Source organism: Perna viridis, chromosome 3 (genome assembly GCF_037379345.1).
Source record: "Perna viridis isolate PV_CMFRI_1.1 ecotype Kerala chromosome 3, ASM3737934v1, whole genome shotgun sequence".
Taxonomy (NCBI): domain Eukaryota; kingdom Metazoa; phylum Mollusca; class Bivalvia; order Mytilida; family Mytilidae; genus Perna; species Perna viridis.
The window spans coordinates 6,006,969-6,031,059 of NC_142447.1; the positions used below are offsets into that span (position 1 = coordinate 6,006,969).

A 24,091-nucleotide genomic window follows, 5' to 3' on the forward strand; every position below is an offset into this window, starting at 1 on the left:
AATTATTGGATCAAACAGAAATTGTTTGGATCTTTTCCTATTCCTAGGACAAGCTTGACAAGTGTTTGTTCTATATTTTACAAGGACAAATTTACAAGGACTATGTACAACTGGAACCTCCAAATAACAGGTCTAAAAATAGTAAATAGAGTGGATCTGTCTGAAATTGAGAATAAGTTTGAATGTACTCTTTTTTGTTTTTATCAGAGAGAAATTATAAATTTATCCAGCAATCAAGCTTGGCTGAACTACACAAACAACAGGATAAAAATGTCCTTGAGCTTTATCAGGACAATGGCATTGACATCTCATCTTGTCTGGACTACTGTAAAAGTCTTAGTTTTTGTGGTGTACTAATTTTAGCTATTGACATATTTAACACTATAGAACACATTTCATTTTTTTGAAACCATGAAAATGGATACCTGCGAATATGTTCACTCGACAGAATCTGCAAAAATTAGCAACCACAAAAATTATTACATTTATAATATACACATATACAACTAATGCATCTATTCCATACATCATGGTAAATCCATATTGTATTATAGTGAAAGGTCTTATGCCATCTGATGTATATTAATTTTGAATGTAAATGCCACCCCCTTCCCCCCCACCCCAGTTCAATATAAGAAGTCTGGCTGCTCAATGATATCATTAAGTGGGGTACCATAGGCATTTTTGTACCCTCCGAACTTAGTTGAAAGATATAGATAACTTGGAAATATGGGGGTACAGAGCCAAGTTTGGAGATAAAATCCCTCTGTGGAGGGTAAATGGGTATGTATGCTAGACATGGAGAGCACAAGAGATATGGTATCATCCACATCAGACACGAATCAATATGCTATACAATTTTCAAAAAGGAAAACGACAATAAAAAATCATCATTGATTGTATAAAATATTAATTAGACTAATTAGACTAATAGTACTATAAAACTTAGATAAAACTAGAAAAATTGAGAGCCCTAACCACAACCTAAAAACAAAATTAGAGATGCATAATGGCACCATGTGGTACAGAAAAAGTGAAAGTTTCATCAATTCCATCCAGTGATTTGAAAGGAGTTGAGTGGACTAGAACTGGGGACAGGTGAATGAATAAAAGGACTGAGGAACAAATAGTGAGCGTGGTCAATATACTGTAACTTTACTTATTTTCATGTGATACTTATTTTCATGAATTTGGGGTCATGCATTATCCATGGAAATAAGTACCAGTGAATAAGAACTTCCACCATTATTCTTTAAGCAAAAACTATGATTTCCGCAAAAACAAGTACCCACAAATATATTCATAGACCAATTATCGTTAAATTAGTACTTGCGGAAATAAGTACAATTAGAGTAGACCCAGTGCTTTTCAATCCCACAAAATTTATTTTCATAGACTTTCTCAAATCCTACTAAGCACGTATAAATTTTACTTGTACCCTGAGCGAATATATAAACAAAATAAATTGAATATACTGAAAAAAAGCTAAATATGTACTTTATTTTAAAATAACTTCATTTTTTTGTACTTATTTTCACCATGTTCATGAAAATTGACCCTTTTTCTCAGATTAAATTTCATTTCCTATTTTATAAAGGAAGTACTGTAAACTAAAAAACTTATCAGTAAAATCTGTAAAATAACCACTTGACTAATTCAGTAACATTCCAGTATTTAGCTATTCATAATAAATTTACTCTACATTTTCTATACAAGGGTTCATTAATGCATGTAAAGAAAAAGAACACATATAAAAAGTACCCTTACCCTAATAAATATGTAACTTATCATGGCATGAAAGTTAAATGATTACATGAAAAAGTGGTGAATTTATATGCCTGTTACACTCCTTGAAACGTTCACGTTTCCCATTTTAGCATTCATTTTACACATCGTTTTGCGTTCATTTAAAGGCATAAAACACATGATACAAGCGGTTGTTTTAGCGCACACTGGGAGCGTACGTTTAAACGCACAATAGGAGTGTTTGTTTAAACTGTGATAAGGGCGTTCGTTTAAACACATGATAGTAGCATTCATTTATTTTTGTACTATGACAATTTCTTTGATTCAACTGTTAATTTTATATTTTTTGCTATTATTAATTTATATATTTTCATTAATTCCATTTTTTATTTTTTCTTTTGTCATTATTTGTTAATAATATTATTTTTCATCATTCGTCTATCGTGCATTTAAACACACACTGTTAGCGTTCATCTATCATGCGTTTAAATGCACGCTAGGAGCATTCGTTTATCGTGCATTTAATCCCACACTGGCAGCCTTCCTTTATTGCGTGTTTAAATGCACAATAGAAGCGTTCGTTTATCATGCATTTAGGTATCCTGTTTGTATCATATTCAATTTCAACAAAGCCTATCAAGCTTTCATTTGAAACAGAATGAAATTAATCCAAGTAATTTTGATGCTTACATAAAATTGATATAAACAACCTGAATACAAACGTTCCAATGATTTATGAGAGTTGTGTCCCTAATCTTAGGTCTGCCTCCTTAAATCACTACAAATTTTCAAGACCAAGATCATAATGGAGTGTATTAATTTTATAGTCTATATTTTTATCCAAAAATGATGCCAGGTCCATAGCCAGAGGAGTTTAAGGTGTACAGATAAACCACCCACCCTTAGAAGCAAAATAACAAAGCAACCAAATTTTGCAAAAATTCAAGAATTATCTCCCTTTTTCAAAGAATTTTGATGCTTACAATGTAATTCATTTCCCTTTAATCATTGCAGTTAATAAAAAACTAACATTCAGGTTTGAAAAAGAATGCATTTGATATATGAAATGGATAAAAAATTTTCCGAAAACTGGCCCATTAACACATATGTAAATTTATACAGTGGAACCTTTCTAAACTAAACCCTAAAGAGACATTAAACCTGTCTAAACCAAACAAACTCTACAATCTAAAAGGTGTTTGGTTTAGACAGGTTTCAATGTATAACTAAGGGACCAACTATTTTTATACCGAGGGGCTGGGATTATTTTGAAAAAAAAAAATAAGAATTCCAAATTTGACCAAAACAAATTTTATCTCAGAGAGAAAACAAGCTTTTATTCAGTATTTCCCCCACTACTTCACAATTTCAACAACTTTTCAATTAAAAATTCTTTACTCAGGCTGCTGCTGAAAAAAGTTAACTATTTGCCCACTTGCGAAGAAAAAAAATTCAATTCAACATAAAATTCACCCCCTCTCCTGCCACCCCCTTGAGAAGAAGATTATGATCTGTGACTAACAGCAACTTTCCTTCATCAGAAATGAATCGTGACGAGAATATAAAAATCTCAATTGATCCACTATGTTCACATTTTCTTATCCAATTAAGTCAAAGAATTCATCTTGAGGTAACAATTCTGACAATGCTATCATTTCTTTGATGTTAATATGTATATAAATGACACCCTACTTTGTAGTGAGAAAAACAATGATTGAGAAGAACAGAAAAAGTTTTCTATGCAACAATAATAGATTGTGGTCGGTTCCTGTCTGTGAATTACGTCAGAGGGAAATATATATAGTCATTATTTTGTCAATTTTTATTGTTCAGTTTTTGAGATGATGTTCACTAATACTTGGAATCAATAAAAGACATAAATAGAGGAAGAATTTTCAAGAAAACTAGAAGATACATGTATTTATTCAAACCCCCCCCTAACTAACTGTAAACTATAATTTGTACAGTAATTTATATTAACTTCCTGTTATAGTGTCATGATGACATCAACATTCAGCCATCTTGTTCTAAAATAAATAAAAATGTCTGTACACTAAACTGTTAGCTTTGACTTGTTTGCAGAATGAGCAAATGGCACATTTGTTACTACTGACAGTTAGCTCTTATTTGGCTGTAGAATAAGCATGATGCACATGTATTACTATTGACAGTCAGCTTTTATTTGGCTGCAGAGTAAGCATGATGCACATGTGTTGCCACTGGCTGTAATCTTCGATTCATTTGCAGAATTGGCATAGTGGACACATGTTGCTGCTGACCGTAACCTTTGATTTGTGTGGTGCAGAATGGGCAAGATACATATGTATTGTCACTGACTGCTATCTTTGCCTGCGTAACTGGTATGGTGAACATGTGTTGCCACTAACTGTAAGCTTTGATTTGTCCACATAGTTGGTATGATGCACACGTTTCTACTGACTGTAAGCATTGTGTACAAAAATTTGTTTGGTGATTCAAAGCACAGAGTTCCCACTGCTTAGCATAGTGTCAGAATAGATTGACTGATATAGTGTGGTTTTATGGCTGATATTATTACATGTGTTTGATCTATTGAACAGACTTTCTTTAGTACTAGTCTATCATGCAAAGCCAGAAATGAGTCACAATAATAATGTCAATATTCTTTGTCAACTTCCTTATTATTGTAAATGCATCCAGCATGCCCCATTGAGAACCAAAAAAGCAATGGATGATGCTCAGAAAGTGGAGAAAATAACTGACTGGTTATACATAAAGCATAAAGAATCTGGGCCAGTTGTTCAAAAGATTTATTGGCTGGACAAAAGTTATCCACTGGGTAGGTCTAGTCTAATCTATACAAGTTATCCAGTGGATAGATCCAGCGCAATCTATACAAAACATCTACTGGATAAAGTTTTGAAAAACAACTGGGCCCATTAATGAAAACAATATTAAGTAGCAGTCCTATTAAAAATCAGAGAGGAGTTATTCATGCATGTCAAAAACCAAACTCATTTTTACAATTACAGACCACATAACTGGTCTTCATTTGTTATTTGGTTGTTACACTTTCCAGTCAAAAGCATATACTGATCATGTACGAAATTGGTACTTTGTAAAAGTTATCATTCTTAATTTGGTTTAATTTGGTTGAATGAAATGGAATACGAATGTTTTGTATTCTAAAAAGTACTGATCTGAATAAAGAAAGGACTATTGTTATGTAAAAATATAGAATATGTAAACTGAAATAGCATCATTTGTTTGGTGAGTATTCCTACACTAAGGATCACATCTACCAAAGTTAGAATTTGAATTTTTATGGACTAGTACTTAAACAAAACTGTCTGACTACCCTAATTTCATTAATGTCCCAACCATGGATAAATTAATATAATGAGAATAGCTATGGTGTATATGTCAAAGAGACAACAACCCCACCAGGATGAAAATGTCATTGGAAACCCTCATACCACAGGGTAGGCTGCAACACTTCTTTTTTCAACCAATAGCATTTTCTTTCTTTGCATGATTCTTAGGCAAACCTGTACTTAATTTCTGCTCTGGTTGTTGGACAAATACTAAGTAGGATTTTTAGATTGATCATAAATGCCTTTGTCTTGAGTTAATAACATTGTCCTACTGTACTGATTTGTCTCCTTTTTCTACTATGGTGGTTGTGATCTGGGTAGATTACTTTATCTATCCATTAACTTGGAGGGGTGGCTGTCAAGGAATAGGATTGCACCCCCCATACCCCATGGAAACCAAGAAGCACTCTAAAACTTGTTGTTTTGATTCAACATGAACAATACAAGTCAACCATTGGACAAAAGACTCCTGGCCTTCTAATTCAGCTCCCTCTTTCAAAAATCTTCACTATGGGTTTGGTTTAATAATATTCAATCACACTTATTCTCTTCTGTACAGAATTTGAACTATGACTTTCATACAGATCTCTCATGTAAATGTATGGAAAATCTTGCAAAATTCAAGATAGATCAATTTCCTATGGATCATAAGTTGCACAGCTGTCGACCTAAGCTTTTATGAATTTTATTGATTGAAATATCCATGACTGGTGGAAATATTCTATGTTTACGATAAAAAATAAAAAAAAAACAATTTCCTCAACTTTCAAACTTATTACTGTTTAAGCTTTAAAAGACTTCATAAGCAATTATGATGTCTTACAAGTTTCATAAACAGCAGCAGATAATCTCCGGTCTTTCAAAGAAACAAGAAATTTATTTTCTGTTGACATTATTGTTATTTAATACAATTTCATGCAATGATGTTTTAAAGAGGCCTTTTATCAATATATCATTGATATTTGGTTTGACTATTAGAGAGACAACTTTTATTAATAGCTAAATATAGGAGTTGATTGTTGAACAATATAAACCCATATATACAACTTTACCTACCAAAGCATGGACTTTCAATAAAAATTGTATGAAACTTTTTGCCATAGACATAGTCATACATAAATTTCTGATTTCTGTTGCTGACCCAAACAGACAAAAATGTCCAAACTACTTCAGCTTTTGTTGGTTGGAACAATTTAATAATTTCAGCAAAATTTCAGCAAAATTTGGCAAAATTAGCCTGGAACCCCCTTTTTTCTGATATTCCCCTTTTTAAATATTTTTCTGGATCTACCCCTGATTTTTAAAGTCCATTTCCATATTTTCATAACAAAAAATTCTCTACTTATCTACAAAATAAGAAGATATCAAAGCCGGTTTAACAAAGACATAAAGATGAGCCGAAGACATCGCAAGCAGTTTAACAAAGACATAAAGAGGTTGGTCACATCACAAGACAACTAAATAAAAACATTCTACTTGCCATCAATGGGAGTCATCTTGAATACTCATCACAGTCTGGACACATTCTTCAAAGACATGTTTTTGTACCAGGATCTTATACAATCTTAATGTAACTTCAAATGGAAGTCCGAGCTTATTCTGAGCATACTGTATAGTACTCATCCCAAAAATTATTTTGGTACTCTTGCACCAAATACAGTTGATAACAACAAATAATTGCCTTATTCTAGTAACATCAAAAGCCAATTAAATTCAGGGTTTCAGTCAATACAACAAATCTTGGTTTTCAACTGTTGGATTCTTTCAGCAACTTCTCCATCTCATGCAATTTTTGCATCAGGGAGGAATGTAAGATGTTCACTTCCATCTTCATTTTATATTTTTCCCCTTTCTTTTGTAGGACTGATGGCTCTTCCTAGTACCCCCCTTCTTCCCACCAATGATTTCTGATCCTTTCATTTTTATCCTTCATTCTAGCTCCATCTTTTTTGTAAAAAAAATTCTGCTCCTTTAAAAGGATTTCATAATTATAATTCAAAGCAGAAAAATACTTTAAGTTTGCAAAAGATAATATTTGTAAAAGATCCTGATTTAATTATCATGTTTTAAGTTTCAATTTAAAGCCAACGAAATGAAAATAAAGCATAAAATATGCATTTTAGATAACTATTATATTCAAACACTGTAGGAAAGCAGGATATTTTAAAACAAGTATTAACAAACAAGGATACGGAAAAGGCAATGAAAAAAAAGAAAAAAAGAGAGACCAAAGATGTAAAAACTGTGGGAAAGATAGTTCTTTAAAATAGAGCACATTTAAATCAGGATATTGAACGCAAAAAAAAATCATAGTGCTTGTCATTATTTGAAGATCTTGATTGGTTAACCATAAGATGATGAGATACTTTTTAGCTTTGTTTTCCATGTTTCTTATTTTCATCCTTCTTTAGTATGTTTTATAGATTGTTCTCACTTTTATTTGTGGTGTTTTTGTTGTTTTTCTGTGTTTTATGTTTTCTTTTGTTTTTCTGTATTTTGTTTTGAGTTCATTTTTCTGTGTTTAGTTTTTTGCTTTTTTAAGTCCAGATTGATAGACTTGCCACATTGTTTACATTTCTTTTTCAGTTCTACGCACAAAAAATAATTTGTGTTTATAATTCCTTGTTTTCGTTCAGAACTAAGAGGAGTATAAAATCCAAAAGTTGTTAGGTACAGTAAGTTTACCAATAAAAGGCTTGAGTGTTTTATTTTCCCCTTTTTTTTTATCTACTATCAATGTTTATGTTACTATTTCTGTCTGGATCAATACTCACTGCATCGATTACCCTAATTTTCAATTCAATGCACAAACAAAAGTCTGGATACCCTGCCAAACATTATTTGTTTCTTTTCTGTTTGTCAATGGTTATACACATATATGAAATTTAAATACCAAATGAAGATTTTTTAATGGATAAAAACAACCCCAATGAATGACATTGTGAAATAACCTTCACAGAACATAAGTACACATGTTAAGCAGTTTTTACAAGTCCAGGAAAAGGTCAGGCAAATTTCAAAATACCTTTATGGTGAGCATGCAGATAAAAACATTCAAGTTCGTCAATTTTGAAAAATAATGTTTGATTTTAGACTTAATAAAAGTTTAGCTTAAAGTTAAAATGAGAAGTTCACCTCTAAAAAGAAAAGATAAATAGCAACTTACATCTATAATATCATAGGGTCATAACTTTTTACCTCAGATGATCAAAGCAGCCTTGTATTTTTCTATCATTTGTAATTAACGGGAAAAAGTAAAAAACAGACAGCAGACCAAAGTGAGGACTTGTGAATACCTAAACACAATGAATAATATTGGTTTATAAGAGTAATCTCCCTTCAAAACAATTTTTTTTAAACCACAATACTCACTGATTTTATTATTAGGCTGTAGGTATTTGAAAAAAAAATGTTCTTTTAAGAACACTTCTAACCATTCAGAGCTTTCAAAATACACTGGACCCAGTGTTTATTCCAGAGAATTGCAAAATGGGGCCAGTGGCCCCCTTGACTGCAAAACAGGAGGTCATTTTCTGAAAAAAAGGGCCAATATGGCAGAATGATAAGGGGTCATTTTTAGACAACTGGAGAGATTAAACCAACAAATAAGTTAACCTCAGGTTTGTATACACTTTATAGTCTCATTTAAGGTGTGAGATATACACTTCAAATGAATAGAACTATATATTAGATGTTGTTCATTTGTTATGGCATTCTGCTGATTTAAGTTGTTATTCATTTTGATGTTGCAGCTACACTTAATATCTTTCTGTCCTTATTGGAACCATATCCTAGCCAGCCCAGGCCCATAGACATTCAGTTTTCCATTTTTAATGACAATCTTACTCAAAATTCTCTAGGTCTGCCAGCCCTGTCCCTTTGTTTTCAGTCAGTCGACTCATAGGTTAGGGGAAATGATAGTACCTTCTGCCACACCACCACCTGCAGTTTCTTTTTGACACAAAAAAGTTTTAACTTTCATTTCTTCTGTTTACTACAAAACAGTCAAGGCCATTGGCACTTTCAAATGACCAAAACGTGTCTGTACACAGAACCAAAAAATCCAGAAATTCAGATATCGACATACGGAACACTACACCCTCAGGGTCCACATGCTGCATTTTTTGCGTGCCATGCATAAAATATCCATGCCAATGGCACCAGGACCCTATCTGGAATGAACACTGTGTACCTAACAGAACTTCTGAACAAACCACCATCATTATTTTAGTTCTTATGCATCAAATAAGCCACTAAAAGCAAAATGTTCTGCAACATCAAATGGAATTAAAATAAGACAGGACTCCATACTTCCAAAATCCAGTTACCTGCAGTAAATGAAACTGATTCCAGTTATATGCTTTTCAAAATCTGTATGGACAACCTTGAAAGATCAGACTGACTACGCATATCGTCTCTGGTCATGAAAGCTTTGGACAAAATTCCTGTATAGGTACTATCTTGTAACAAAATATAATATGACTGTACTTAGTTCATTTTAACAGTGGGGAAGGACATGTGCTCATTACCTTAATTTCTACTACAGACTTCAAAACTGGCAGTAGCTGCTCCACCATCAAGTGTCAAGCACATAGGAAACAGCAGTTCCGGTGATTTTAAAAGCTGGTTCATGGCTATAAAGTTTTCAAACAAAAATTGGTTCCTGCCCCCAGAACACGCCCAAGCCCTCACAGATCTGTCACTGCTTAAGAGTCAGAATAATGTTTGTCTGATGCTATCACTTCACAGGATATGTTTGTCCTATAGACATGTAAGTTAACACAATTAAGGAGGTATACTTAGGGTAAGGGACACAACTCTTAAAAATCATTGGAATGTTTGTATTCAGCATTTAACATCAAACTTATGTAAGCATCTAATTAACTTGGATTCATTTTATTCTGCTTTAAATGAAAGTTTGAGAGGCTTTGGTGAAATTGAATATGATACAAACATATCACCAATTTCATGAGTTATGTCTCTTACCCTTGGTCTACCTTCTTAATATCCAGCTCAGAGTGAAGGTTAAAAAGCAGGGTATGTTTAACTGATAACAAAAACTGCATAAAACATCCATCAACAGAAGATTTTAACTACAGCAAACAACTTATTTCCTGCATAATTGTTAAATGGATTTATACTTATGATCTATAGTGAGACAGAACTCGTATGTCATAACAACCCCTAACAGAAATATCCTGACACAACCAACAAATTCTTTCAATGTCAAAATGTAGAATGTAGCTGAAGATAATTCTACATAATTAAAAGTTCCCTACATAAACTTTACGTTTTGCCCTTAAAAACACCTGTACTTAGTAAAATAAAACTAAGCTATATTTAAAGATAAAACAAAAGGAATGTCATTTAAAGAATAAAAAAAATACTTGGGATCATTCCAAATATTTTTGGCACATTTCTAAAATATGAAGTAATTCAACTGCATTATGAGCCTAAACTGTAGCAACTGAGACAGATACTGCGCAATGGTTAGAGGTATTGTGCAATACTTTGAGCTTTCACTAATTCAAGCAAGAATGTGCATTGTAACTGCATGTTTCATGCCCCTGTCCAAAATCAAAGATTTCTATTATGATTAGTGTGTCTAGCCTAAGTTGTGACAAGGCCTTAATCATATCACTTTTCTGGTAGTTTGTGGAATATAAATTTTAAACTGTGTCTTATACAAATTGACATGAATTTTTAAATGCTACTTATACAGAATGGCAGCATAAGGAAGATTAAACATAATATTTATAGCCAAGTAAAATAAACATTGGAATGTTTTCAAAAGCCAAACCATTTTCATAAATCTTTGGATAAACCCAATGAAGTGACCAAATGAAAATTTGTTTTATTATATGTAACTTCCCTTGACTATTGTTACAGATGCCAGGACTATCGCCCCCCCTCCCCCCCAATCCCCCTGAAAAAATATTATGTTTTACATAAAGTCTTCATACACATTCCTACATTGTACTGATATATCTATGAAATTTGACAATTCACTCTGCTTTATGGTATGTCTCTATTTCAAATTCCCTCAATTGTAAAATCAAGGGCTCATTTCAGCATAGTATAAGAAACACCAGTTTCAAATTATTAGATTCAAAATCTTAAAAGTTTATGTCATATTAAGTATACCATCATGATAATGTACAGTGTACATACAGACGAAAATCAGATGCCTTTTCTCTTCCTGAAACAACTTACAGTAAAACCTGTCTACTGAATCCATTTGGACTGAAAAATTTGTGAGGTGTTAATTGGGTTCACCTTTGTTCAAAATACAGTGTTTTTTTTTCTACTGCACTGACATACCAGTGTCCTATGATATTTTGACCCCACACAAAATATTGACCCCAGGTTTAAAATATCATATGATATCTTAACCCCGGGATCAATTTATTGTATGAAATATGGACGCCCTTATATGATATTTTAATCCCCCTAAAGGATTGTTTTGTATATTTAAACAGATGAAAGGGAAAAAAAATATCTGGTTAAAATAGATTTTCAATATATTAAGGCAAGTTTTCCTGTACTTAACATCTGTGAAACTTTAAACAGGTGACTATGACACCATTGACATCATTTTGTTTGATAAAAACAAATAAAAGGGTAAAAGGGTAAAATCTGAGCACAAAAATTGTCATTTTTTTATCAATAATGTTCCCATCCTTCAATGAACTGTTAACAAACAGGTCAAAAAATGAATGTTGACATATATGTACTTGTATGCATATAGTGGTCATACCTAGTAGATAAAGTAGAGTGATAAAAGTAGATACCTTGAAAACTAAAACAGAAAGATTAGGTTGTTAAAATGAACTTTGTTGCTGTCTCAAATGCCATTTGTTGTAATGGAGTTAGTCAATGATAACAAAGTCAAAACTTTTCTTGGACTCAACAATGAATCAGCACTTTACAAAACCGTTTACCCTTTGTCTAGTTGGCATCTAGAAATATGACCCTCATCCAGGCTCTCAATCAACACTCAAAAATCTTCTCATGAATCCTATCTATTACACTAGAAGAGCTTATCATCTCCAACAGTCAACAGGGACACCAAACGACTGATGACAAACGTAGCCATGGGCTCACTGAGACCATAAGGACTAAACACAGACTGATCAATTTCTTTTCTTTTTAGCAAAATAATCATTAAATAATTCATGCTACTACACTGTGTTTTTGGGAGGGTTTTGCAATATCCACCTTCAATGGTAGATTTGAAGTGTAAGTGTTTGTAAGAATCAGGCAAAATGGGAATAATCAGAAACAAGCATGTCAAAACCCCACCAATTTGTAATATCACTCAAGGTTACTTTCTCTACTTGAAAAGACCATTATTTAAGTACATTTTAGTAGGGGATCATTTCATTTTCATAGGGGAACTAGGATCAAATTTGTGTCTTTTTCTGGTATTCCCGACTTGCAGTCCAACATTTTGTCAACATTTATCTCCCTTGGGGGAGCAGGTACCTATTCGGAACACGTAAGGTTTTCCATCCAATATCGACGATACTTTAGAAAATCTCGAAAGTCAAAAGGGAATTCCTTGTTCTACTGACCCTGCCATACATTTTCTTTACCCAGGATACAAATGAAAATCATCCTTATGTAACCTACCAACAAACTGAAACACCCTGTAAAATTTTAAAACACGTTGTGTTTGTCTGCTGGGGATTCTATTTTCATTCGAGTTACCTCTTTTTTCTGCACCCGAATCCAAACAACGATTAGAGAGACTTCGAAATTATACCTGCTCTTACAGGAGGTAACTCTGCAAAAACAGGATAAAATATGGCTGCATCCCGAGCTCCCAAGTAGGGAATAAGACTTTAATTGCAATGGAAGGCTTTTTGAAACAGGAACAATGAAATTCTTGGGTTTTTTTTCATTTGGTCACCTCACATTCAAATATCTCTTTTTAATTTCAATTTGATCCTAATTTCCCCCATCATAACTATTAATCCAAAAGGTTTACAAGCTCCCTTTATCAACATGGAGACATTTGTCCACTATGAACAAGTGCAAATTACAGAATGTACTGAGCCATTGTGTAATAATAGTGTTATTATACATACCCCTTTCCTCTTCAAAGCCTCATGCAGCAGGATACATAAATCTTCGCCAACAACACCTTCACATCTGAATCCTTTTGTCCATTTAGAAAGGCGAGCCTTGGCGAGCCCCTCTTGTTTACATGGAAATGAGAATGTAAATCCTAGAGGCAGTTTTTCTCCATGTAAATCATGAATCTGAATGAATTTAACTATGCAGTCTGCTATATGGTCAAAGAGCTGAAAAATATACTAAAATAAGTCAATTTTCTGGGGGTTTTTTTAAATCTGCTTTATTGTGTTAGATACAAATGATTATTACAGTGGATGCTTTTAGTCATATTTGGAATTTGTTTCTGATATTTATTGTATTTCAATACTTCGATGTTTTATTCTCTAGTTTTCTGTAAGCTGTCTTCATGTGTCCTCTGTGGCTGTTCATACTATTTTTAACTTATTGTATACTACGATCCAAAACAAGCTTGACCCATAATAAGGTCATTAACTCACACAATAGACATGTTGACAAAATAAAAAAAAATCTTAATACTCTACTTGGATTGAAAAGTAACCCACAAGTTTGTGCCAAAAATTAACTGGCATACATTTGCACAACCTAAATGCAAACAATTATCACAATCATTTGTCCTTCATCTTTTATAGTCTAAAACAGGTTTAAATGAAAAAGGTTCTATTGTACAACAGTCAAAAATCAATAAAAATTCTATAACTTAATGGTAATTCAAACCAGACTTTAATTTTACATGTAGCAAGGTAAACAGATCTATTGAAACAAGTTAAAAAAAAACAAATCACAAGATCTTAAATAACCTTAAGTGCATTCTACTCATTATAAATATTGAGTGACAGCCTATCCAAAACATAAATTATCTCCCTTTAAGATGAACACCAAAGTTTGTTTAATGTACTAAATCTGATCAAACTGTGACAGACTGACAAACTGGTCATATTTTTTTATCAGTGAATTGAATGTGGTCAATTCTTATACAGTAATTTAAATAAAGTTGATTTTATACAACATTTTCAGAAGTTTCAATTTTTTTCACCTTAAGCAAGTACAAGTAAATTTAAAAAAAAAAAAAAAAAACATCAGGATTCAACCTAAACAATGAAAACTGTGAAAAAATTTAAATAATTGTTTAAGCCATATAAAGTTCAAATATCTGTTTTAACATCAAAATAATTTTCAAACTACTTTCAACTCAACTTGAATGTATACACATTATAATAGTCCCCAAAAATAGCTCAGCTACAACAAAACTTAATTCAAAACAAACATGACAATATCATTTTTCATGACCTCTGTCATGCATACATACAAACACAAAAAAATGGTGCACTCATGGTATATTAAAAGAAATTCAAAGATATGATCTTTTTTTCCAGTTTGTTTGAAATGTTCATACAATCCGCTCAATAGTACAAAAGTTTTGTCAGAAAGTACAAATACATGAAATGTACACCCAGCAGAAAAGTTAAACATGCATTTCATAACATGATGACAATACTGACACAACACTACATAAACCTATCAAATTTTATACCCACAATGAAACTACCATATATTCTCAATGAATACAGCTGGCATTACTTGTATCACTCTAAAACATTTGGCTTTAATTACAGCATGGCCAAGGTGATGGTTTAGTTATAGTAAGATCATAATGGAGACTAACAAATATATCTCACATCTTCCCCTACAATGACTGGTTACAGAATGTCCTAGCTTTAAGACATGGTAACAGTTTCAAGTCTAGCAGCTTTTTTTTTGGACACAGTCAGTATAGTTTCACTTTTTACCCTTTGACCTCAAAGATGCTCTTCCATGGAAATACAAGTCACCTGATCGTAATTTTGTTTCCTGACTGGCCAAAATACTGATAACTTAGTGGCACTTAAAAACTGTATTGAAAATTGAAATTGCATACCATGTGTTATTTCTTGAATGAAATGTAGAAAATAAGTGAAAAGAACAAAATTTTACTGGACTGGCTATCTTTTTTTAATGATAGTACTTGTTTAAAGGTTTCAATCTCATTCATTTCTCTATTTTCTCAATTGAACTTTTCAATTCAATCTGTACAGTAGAAAATAGAATCTAACAGTCTTGATAGTTGAAATAATGAATTCTAAAGGCTGTTTAGACACAAAGTGGTGAAGTTGCACATAAGGCTCCTGATTTCATAACAAAGACCTCTTTAGGCAAGGAACCTCTGACAACCAATGAACAACTTGATCCTCCAGGAAAGGTTTAAATAGACAAACTGGCAGAACTGCTTAAACCGCCTGAAGAATGGACAAAGGCAAGCTAATGGCACCTAAAAGTCAGCTGGGGCTCTAATTCTAGAAGGTAACCCACTTAGGCAAGGCACACTGAGGCAACTTCCTGATAATCTTGCTCAATTTTTATAGTTAATAGATCAATGATGTAATGAGGTATAGGTTGGCTTTACCATACAAACAGTTGTCCTAATTCTACACCTGCTTAAACCCAACCAAGTCAAGTAAAATCTAGATATTCCATGAATACACATACCTGTGTTCCTGTGCCCAACATAATCCTTTGTGGTATCAGATAAGTTTTACTCTGTATTTCTACATCTTTCCCATTCAATTCTACCATCAATACACGGAAGTTTGTACCACCTAAATCCAATGCTAAAAACTTCCCTTTTTCTGAAAAAATAAAGGACTTTGCATATCTAACAGCAATATACTTCATTTGTAGTCTACAATCAACTAAAGCTTATGAATTTTATTGTGTGGGTTCATAAGAAATTTTGAGACATAACTGTTTTAATTTTGTAGGCAATTCTATACATGTATTACGAAAACTGAACTTTTTTTAAGGGACAAGAAGAGGAGTTGGGAGAACTTGTAGCAAGCAAGCACTTAAGAAAGGCTTATGCTCAAGTGGACTTTTCAAATTGATCCCAAAAGTTTACAAGATCTTTATAGCCCACTTCAACTTTAACTGGACATTTAGTGGACCAAAGATAACACACACACAATGTATAATGTTGTAAAATGTAATCAACATATGATCTGTACTAAATCACTACTGATGACTTGGTCCACTTTGTATAAAATCTTGAACCAAATCAAAACAAATTTAAACAAGTTGTTTATGACATGATGTAAAACATTGCAAACATATGTCAGACCTCCAAATCACCAATGTCAGACCTCACCAATGTCAGACCTCCAAATCACCAATGTCAGACTTCCAAATCACCAATGACATACCTTCAAATTATTAATGTCAGACCTCTAAATCATCAATGTCAGACCTCCAAATCATCAATGTCAGACATCAAAATCACTAATGTCAGACTTCCAAATCAGCAATGTCAGACCTCCAAATTCCCAATGTCAAAATCTAGTCCACTAGAAGGAAATTATGTCCAATATCTTTATGCATTTTCAAATTGCGGACAGTTGCAAGGGCTCTTTAATACTATTAAGTCATTGTGAAATCTGTTCCCAAGTTACTAAAGTTTTAGCAGAACCCTTCAGAGTAGAATAAAACAATTTAAGAAGCACCTTTTACAGAAAATTTCCTGCAACATATTGCAGTTGAGGATAAAAATCGATATGTGAACGGTGCTAGAATTGTACAAGTTTCCAATTACTAGTCCACTTTAGAAAAACCTAAATTCTTCAATAAAGTGTCAAGGAAAAGGGTCAAAGGTCCAGGACCTAAAATAAGTGTAATTTCAAAGGTCATAGGTCAGAATTCTAAATAGATTCCCAGATGTCAGACCACTACTAATTTGAATCCCTGAAACTAAAGAGGTAAACCCAATTTTTGGAATGTTGTAATCAATCAAAACCGTTTTGCTATTGGAAATAGCCTCTGTACTCTTGTATGAATGAACACTTTGTTAATGAGGTGAGTTGTATCAGACAGGAAAATTATCAGTCAATAATGAGTAATTAAATATGGTATTTTATCTACCAAAACTATCCACAAAAATTTGTTTGTCAGATGTATTTTTTTAAAACAGTGTAAGCCCAGCTTTTTATCTGTCCATTTGATATAACAGTACATGTACTTTAATGCACTAAAGTCTGCATTTCAGAAAGCCTTAAAAGTGGTGTTAAACTGTTGGAATTCATTAGAATCACATTTCATTGTGTTTCACTCATGAATGTACAAGTAACTGTATGCCATTGGTTATTTTACACATTAAAATTCATATCTCCAGTGACTAGACCAGTTAGTTTTAAATGTCAGCTAAAAAAAAAGTTCTACATCTGAGCCAAATCACTTATGATAAATTGCTTTCATTACTTATCCTAGGACTTACATAAAATCTGAACTATACCTGAACCTGAACTTGAACTTGACCTACATTGAGAAGGGAAACCTCAGTTTAAACTGACCAATATAAGCACATATTGATTTGTCTTCAAGGATTTAACATGCTTTTATACATACAGTCATTGAAGAGCTACATTTTCAGCATGCTTATCCTAATAATAATTTGTTTTTTTACAATGTGCATGCTCAAGCATGTGTTATGTCAGTTTTTGGTATAGGTATATATATATATACACTCCTTAATCAAAACAGCTGTTATTATAATGGCAGAGTACATTGTCCTTTCTGCTCTAATTTCCAAATTATGATTCACTAATAAATGAGACATAATGATAATATGGCAATACAATGTGTAATAATTTTTACAAAACTGAAAAATGAATTATTTATTTCCAAGAACACCCAAATAAGATGAAAATAATACAATTTCGAATAAATAATGAAACTGGCTTTCAAATTGCAACCTCAAATTATTTATATAATTGCCCTTAACTTAAGCAGCAACCGTAATTTTTTTTAAGTAAAAAGTTTGGGTTTTTTTTTGGAAACAATAATTTGTCTCCAGTGATGTGAAAACAAATTGTGTGTTTCACTCTCAGCTTTTAAAATCTTTTTAAATGTAAATCTGAAGAAAAATATTCATTTTTACTTGTCCTGAAAAAAAATAACTTGTGGTTTTTGTTGGAGGTGAACAGGCACAGATTTAGGTGGGGCGCAACTCTTTAACATTGAGTAAAAATTTAATTTTGCACATACCCAACCTCCAGCATTTTTTTTTTTATCATTCTATAAACACCCCCCTTTCATCCTCCCAAATAAAAACCCTAAAATTCTGGATTCTACCCCTGGTGAAAAACTTCGGTCTTGGAAAAAATCCTCTTAAATTAAATGATTGCTGCTTTTGAATAAAACATTCTACTTTTTGTGCAATTGCCCTTTCACAGGGCCCCTGCTATGAATATATTCAGCAGTCCTAATCTTTATCCAGTTGTGCAGCAGTTACATTTGTTTTTGCACAAAGCTAACAGAATGCACTTTTGTTTATATTAACAGGTGATATTTACAACTCTGAACTTTTCACCTCTACCTTAGTTGGTTATCTTCTATTGATTGTATACCTGTGCTTGTAAACTGACACAAAACATGAATGAAAATAGAGTCCAGACTGTATTTCAAGGCTCTATAACCTGAATTTTAAAATGTCTTTAGACTACTTTGTTTACCTGCTCATTTTAATTTACAGCCTTGATAAGTTGAGAGAGAACAAAGTACAATTTAACATAAAGAAAAACCTTTTGACTGATATGACAGTAGTAAATGTACTGGTTATATTTGCATAGTCTGCATGTGGTTTTCAGCTTGAAGTGAAAACTGACAGAAAAAGGGGGAGGGTAACAAAGACCTTTAAAAGCTTAGGTACCGATCATTTTGTTAGCGAGGGGAAGTCTAGGATCTTATTGAGAAAAAGAATAAACATTCCAAATTTTTGGAGAAATTTCTTTTCTCATCAATTGAAAAAAATTATAAATAATGATTCTAAATTTTTCCCATTAATAAACAAGATAGGTTTTCACATAAAAATATTGAGTTTGGTCTTTTTTATAAACAACTAGTGTGGAAATTGCATTTTCTCAGGTGGAAGATGGCACAGGATGAGCAAATGTTCAGATGGCTCTGACTACATACTACTGCTACCAAGCGACATGGACCTTAAGCTACATCAACATTAAGGTGGCTTATGTAAATACTTAAAACAGGATCTGCTTTTTTAGTAATTTTGTTGGAAAAGTGCAAGTTACACAATTTGTCCAATTAAACTGCCTTGACTAACACGTAATTCACTTCATTGTTGACAAACCTATTCACTTCTATAACCGTGTTTTACTTCTAAACAGCTGTTTACAAAACCATATACATGAAAATGATGCACCATGAATTTGGTGTACTTTGGGACCACTTAGTTGAAATTCATCTCTAATTAAAGATTACATCCAATGTACAGCTATACAAACATTAGCTCTATAAATCTAATGGATTTTTCTAGTGCATACATGTATGTCCTTCAATGTCATAAATTGACACTTTGGGAGGTGCATGTTATTTATACTATGCAATACCAATTACAAAATGGCTTCCATCAATCATTGGAGGGAGAGGATTCAGAACTGGTGTTGTTATCCAGAAAAAAGTCCTTTAACCTGCTATAAGACCCCTAAATGATCTCAAAGGGTTACATTTTGCATAAAAAACAATGGTGAACAAGAAAATACAAACCAACAGGCATAAAACGTTTACTGAATTGCTTAATAAATAGAATACCATCACTCAATAGAAACTTATGATGCAATTGTTAAATTCAGGAATACTCCTACTAAGAATAATGCAAAATGTGATACATGGTTTTTTTATTAAAATGTTATAGTAAACAGAAATTAATAGGAGGCTTTTCATATAACCCTTAGTCTTTGAAATAAATCAAAAATTAAAACTTAAGGGAGGTAACTCATTGGAAACTATTGGTTTTTTTATATGATTGATTGATTGTTGGGGTTTAATGCCCAAGCAGCAATATTTCAGCTATATTCAGGCGATGAACATGAAAGGGATGATAAAAATAAACATGAAATGATGATGAAATGAAAAAGGGATGGGACAAAAGGATAATAAGGTAGATGAATTTTGATTGCCACAATTTTAAAGGAAGGGATGGGTAGGGTCGGGCAATTTAGCCTCCTGTGATGGAGTGCAAAGGTTCCTACTCCTATCGAATACCACAGCAGGGTTCTTTAACGTGCGGGAAACATGGCATCTTTCCCAACAAGGTGCACCACTATGGTTTGCGGTCGGCCTGACACACCAAGGGTACCCCATTCCACCACCTGGGGCACACAGTTGCTTTGTGGGCAGAGCACCTAGCACCCGGCTAGGTTCCTGAGCACTATTTAGTCGCTTTTTACGACAAGCTTAGGACTGCTGCAGGCCTATTCTTTTGACACCCGGACCTGCATGGGGCGGTTTTTTTACATGAATTATCTCCTTTGACCAGACAGATTGGTATGAATAATTATACATTTCATCATATTAACCCATAAAGTAACTTTCAAAAATAAAAATGTGTAGCCTTTTATGGGATATATCACATATAATACAGAATTTGCATTATTCCTGCAAAGACTGCTACTCAATAAAGTTCACCACAAAAACTTTGGAGACCAATCAAGGTCCTTACTGCACAACACAGTCCTTTGTTGTGACTTAGGGGAGCAATCATTTGATTACTAAGGGGGAGCGGATGCTAAGATCAAATTTTGCATCCTCAGTAGATTTTTATTTTTTTTCTGTAGTCTGTCCTGAATTTATCCTATTGTCCATTTTGTTTTTTTTTAACCATACATCATCGCCCTATCTTTTTATTTCAACATTTCAAATCTAATCCTACCACCCCACCCCATAAAAATCAAATGTTTGCTCCCTTTACCTATGTAGGTTAATAGCTGGACCTGAGATATATTAGTCTGTTCACATACCTGTTCCATCTGGTAAGGACCTGACAAATGTCGGGAACATTTTAATGTCAGCAATAGAGTTGGTTGTCTTGGACAATCCATTGTTCATCTCTTCATGAAGCAATGTCATGATTCTTTTGTAGGTAAGGGAGGAAAGTTTAAATCCTCGCACAAACCCCTCAATCTGAAAGTAGACAAAAGCAACGTTATTACAATTTCACTTGAGATTTACCAATATTTTGCATAATTCACTGCATGGAACATGCAGTCAGCAAAGCACTATTCACAATGTCTATATAGGAATTCCAGTGACAAATCAAATTATTTTTTTCACATTTTCCGGTGACAAACTTTAAAAAAAAATCCAGAATATTGGTGGTACCAGGTATTGTTGATACCAGATATTGGTAATACCAAGTATTGTTGATACCAGATATTGGTGGTACCAGGTACTGCTGATACCAGATATTGGTGGTACCAGGCATTGTTGGTACCATGTATTCTTTTTAGTGATTTGTACATTTTAGGTCCCCCCCTAATCTTCCCCTCACAAAAAGTAGTTATGAATATCTTCGTTAACATCTCAAGCGTGGGAACAGAAACAAACCCATTCATTAACTGCAAGTCATACTGGGTATACTCTAAACTTCAGTTTTGGGTTTCATTAATACTGACATAAATTAACTGCAAGAAATCCTATTTCAATATTACATACAGGTACCTTAATATTTTCACAACAATCATCTTGTTTTTGTCTTTTAACCTACCTCATATTTTTGCACCCCTTCCTCATAAATCCTTTAATGCTAAGACAATATGTCATCGTCAAACTAGTAAGTTGTTTGCAGTTATTTCCAATCAAATTCCAGGCAGAAAATCAAACAAATTTATTGAAATTAAATCCAAATAAGTTAGAAAGATCTCTCCCAATCAAAATCCTAGCCCAAATGACGCCTGAATAGGAATTTTTAACAGCTCTGTCAGAGCTGTATGGTTGTTTTTCTTAAGGTTGCATCATTACGTTTCAAAATCACCAAATATAATTATCACATTCATAGTATGGTGTGAAGCCATCCCATTGTCCACAACAAACAATGGTCATTTAAGCATTGACCTTGAGAAAAAAGGGGGGACTTCTTACACAGGGGGCAAGCTATAATAAATATATGGTTATAAGTGCTCCCTGACTCATAGGGCAAGAAATGATTTTCTATGGAAAAAATCAATAACATTGATTGAGAAAATAAATTTACAAATAGGTAATTTCCATTAGATTAAATACCTATAAATAACATTTTATCTATGAATATAAAGAAGCATCAAGAAAGTATTATGATTGAATCAGTAAATTTCTTTAGCTTGGCCTAACATGATGGTTATTACAGCTCACACTACAAAGACTTTCCAACCGCATGATCATGGAGCTTTAAGGCTAAAAACATTTATTGTGCATGAGCCTATCGCATGATTTCTTTTAGTCAGGGGCAATAATTTCAGATTTTTCTCCATGCAAATGTACAATTTTGTCAATGTATCTCCCTCTTAAACTGTAAGTACTGTCAATTTTCTAATTTTTGTTTTTGATAATTGGTACAACAGCTATAATTCTAACCTTAGTACTGTTTGGATGTGGTAATAATTAAACCCCTGTCTTTGTTTGTGATCGTTGATGAATTATTTAGCTCCTATCCCCCTTTTTTTTCTTTAAACACATTTCCCCATTTATTTTAAGCTCCCTGATGTGAGATTATTCTGATTGAAATATGATATTATCTTTCAATTTGTAATATCCAACCCCAAACTTATTTCTTTAAACACTCCCTTCCCCATTTTTAAAATAATCACCGTTAAATCATAAATCTAATTGAAATATCATCTTATCTTTCAGTCTTTAATCAGTCCTTTTAAAAATACAACTACTTGAATGATGTTCAAATGTCAATAGACAGAAATAAGTATTGTTTATTTTTTTAAGAAAAAGAATTGCCAAATGACTGCTTAAATTATTGATTAGTTAATTGATTTATTAGGTATTTATAAACAATAGCATTTGCTACCATTAAACTCTATTTGGGACATATATAGCAGATTAAGGAGATACGAAGCTCAAGCCCAATAGGTAGATCAAAAATGTTCCAAAATTTTAATTGATTATAGAGAAAGTCACTGGAAATTACTTGACCAGGCACTTATTAGGTCCCCACCTTTTTATGTAATTTCTGGATCCGATTAAATTTGGTTTGGAAGGAGAGACTGGCCTATATCATTTACAGATAGTTTAACTGAATCATACCCAACTTACAGTATAATAAAACAAAAACTAAAGAGCTTGTAACACTTTTCAATGTTTCAATGGTGTTACCATACCTACTTCCTTCAGACTGCTAAATACAATATAGCTATTGTTGTTTTAATCAGTATTATTTATTCTTCTTTTTTACATTTATAATGTTTTTTTTTCACTCATTTATACTAATTTTTTATGTCTCACCTTTTCCATAGTGAATATCTCATGTTTTGTGCCTCTTCAGTTTTAACATTTTTCATGTACTTGTAAATATTTTCAAAATGCCAAAAATCAGTGGTGAAAAAAAAACAAATTATCACCATAACAAGTTTCAACCTGGTTCCACATTGTACTCACACCCAAACACATTCCCCCCTTCCAAAAAAAACCTAAGTCCATTAGCTCATGTCCTTAAATTTTCAGAGTAAAAACCTACTACCTAAACTGGGATAAGATCCCAAAAATATGGATATTATCATTATGATATTTCATAAATGAAGTTGTGGCCCAAATAGCTTTACAATGTAACTCATAGGTCTGTCTTTAATCCTTTAAAAGAAGGAAACAAAGATGAAATCAGATCTGAGATCAGTCAGGTCTGAAAAACATTCTCTCATAACTTACATTTATACAATTTCTCAAAATTTCTGCCATTCAAATATTTATTTATTACTGATGACTTATGTAGCTTGACTGAGTTTAGACATTTTCTTTAATCTTATTATTTTTCACTGTATTCTTTTCAAAGTTTCAGCCAATTTAAATTACATGGCCTCTGCAAACAGTGG

The 24,091-nt window shown here is 32.8% G+C and overlaps 1 protein-coding gene across 1 annotated transcript in view; it reads right to left on the reverse strand.

The window, feature by feature from the left end:
* Nucleotides 1-24,091, reverse strand: part of LOC148620803 (hexokinase-2-like) — a 40,862-nt gene that overhangs the window by 12,108 nt on the left and 4,663 nt on the right. Inside the window, exons 2-4 of the mRNA XM_088574617.1 lie at nt 21,038-21,200; nt 15,723-15,862; nt 13,190-13,405 (exon numbers count right to left, since the gene is read on the reverse strand). Coding sequence (XP_088430743.1) covers nt 13,190-13,405; nt 15,723-15,862; nt 21,038-21,200 — 519 coding nt within the window. The remainder of the gene's footprint in view (nt 1-13,189; nt 13,406-15,722; nt 15,863-21,037; nt 21,201-24,091) is intronic.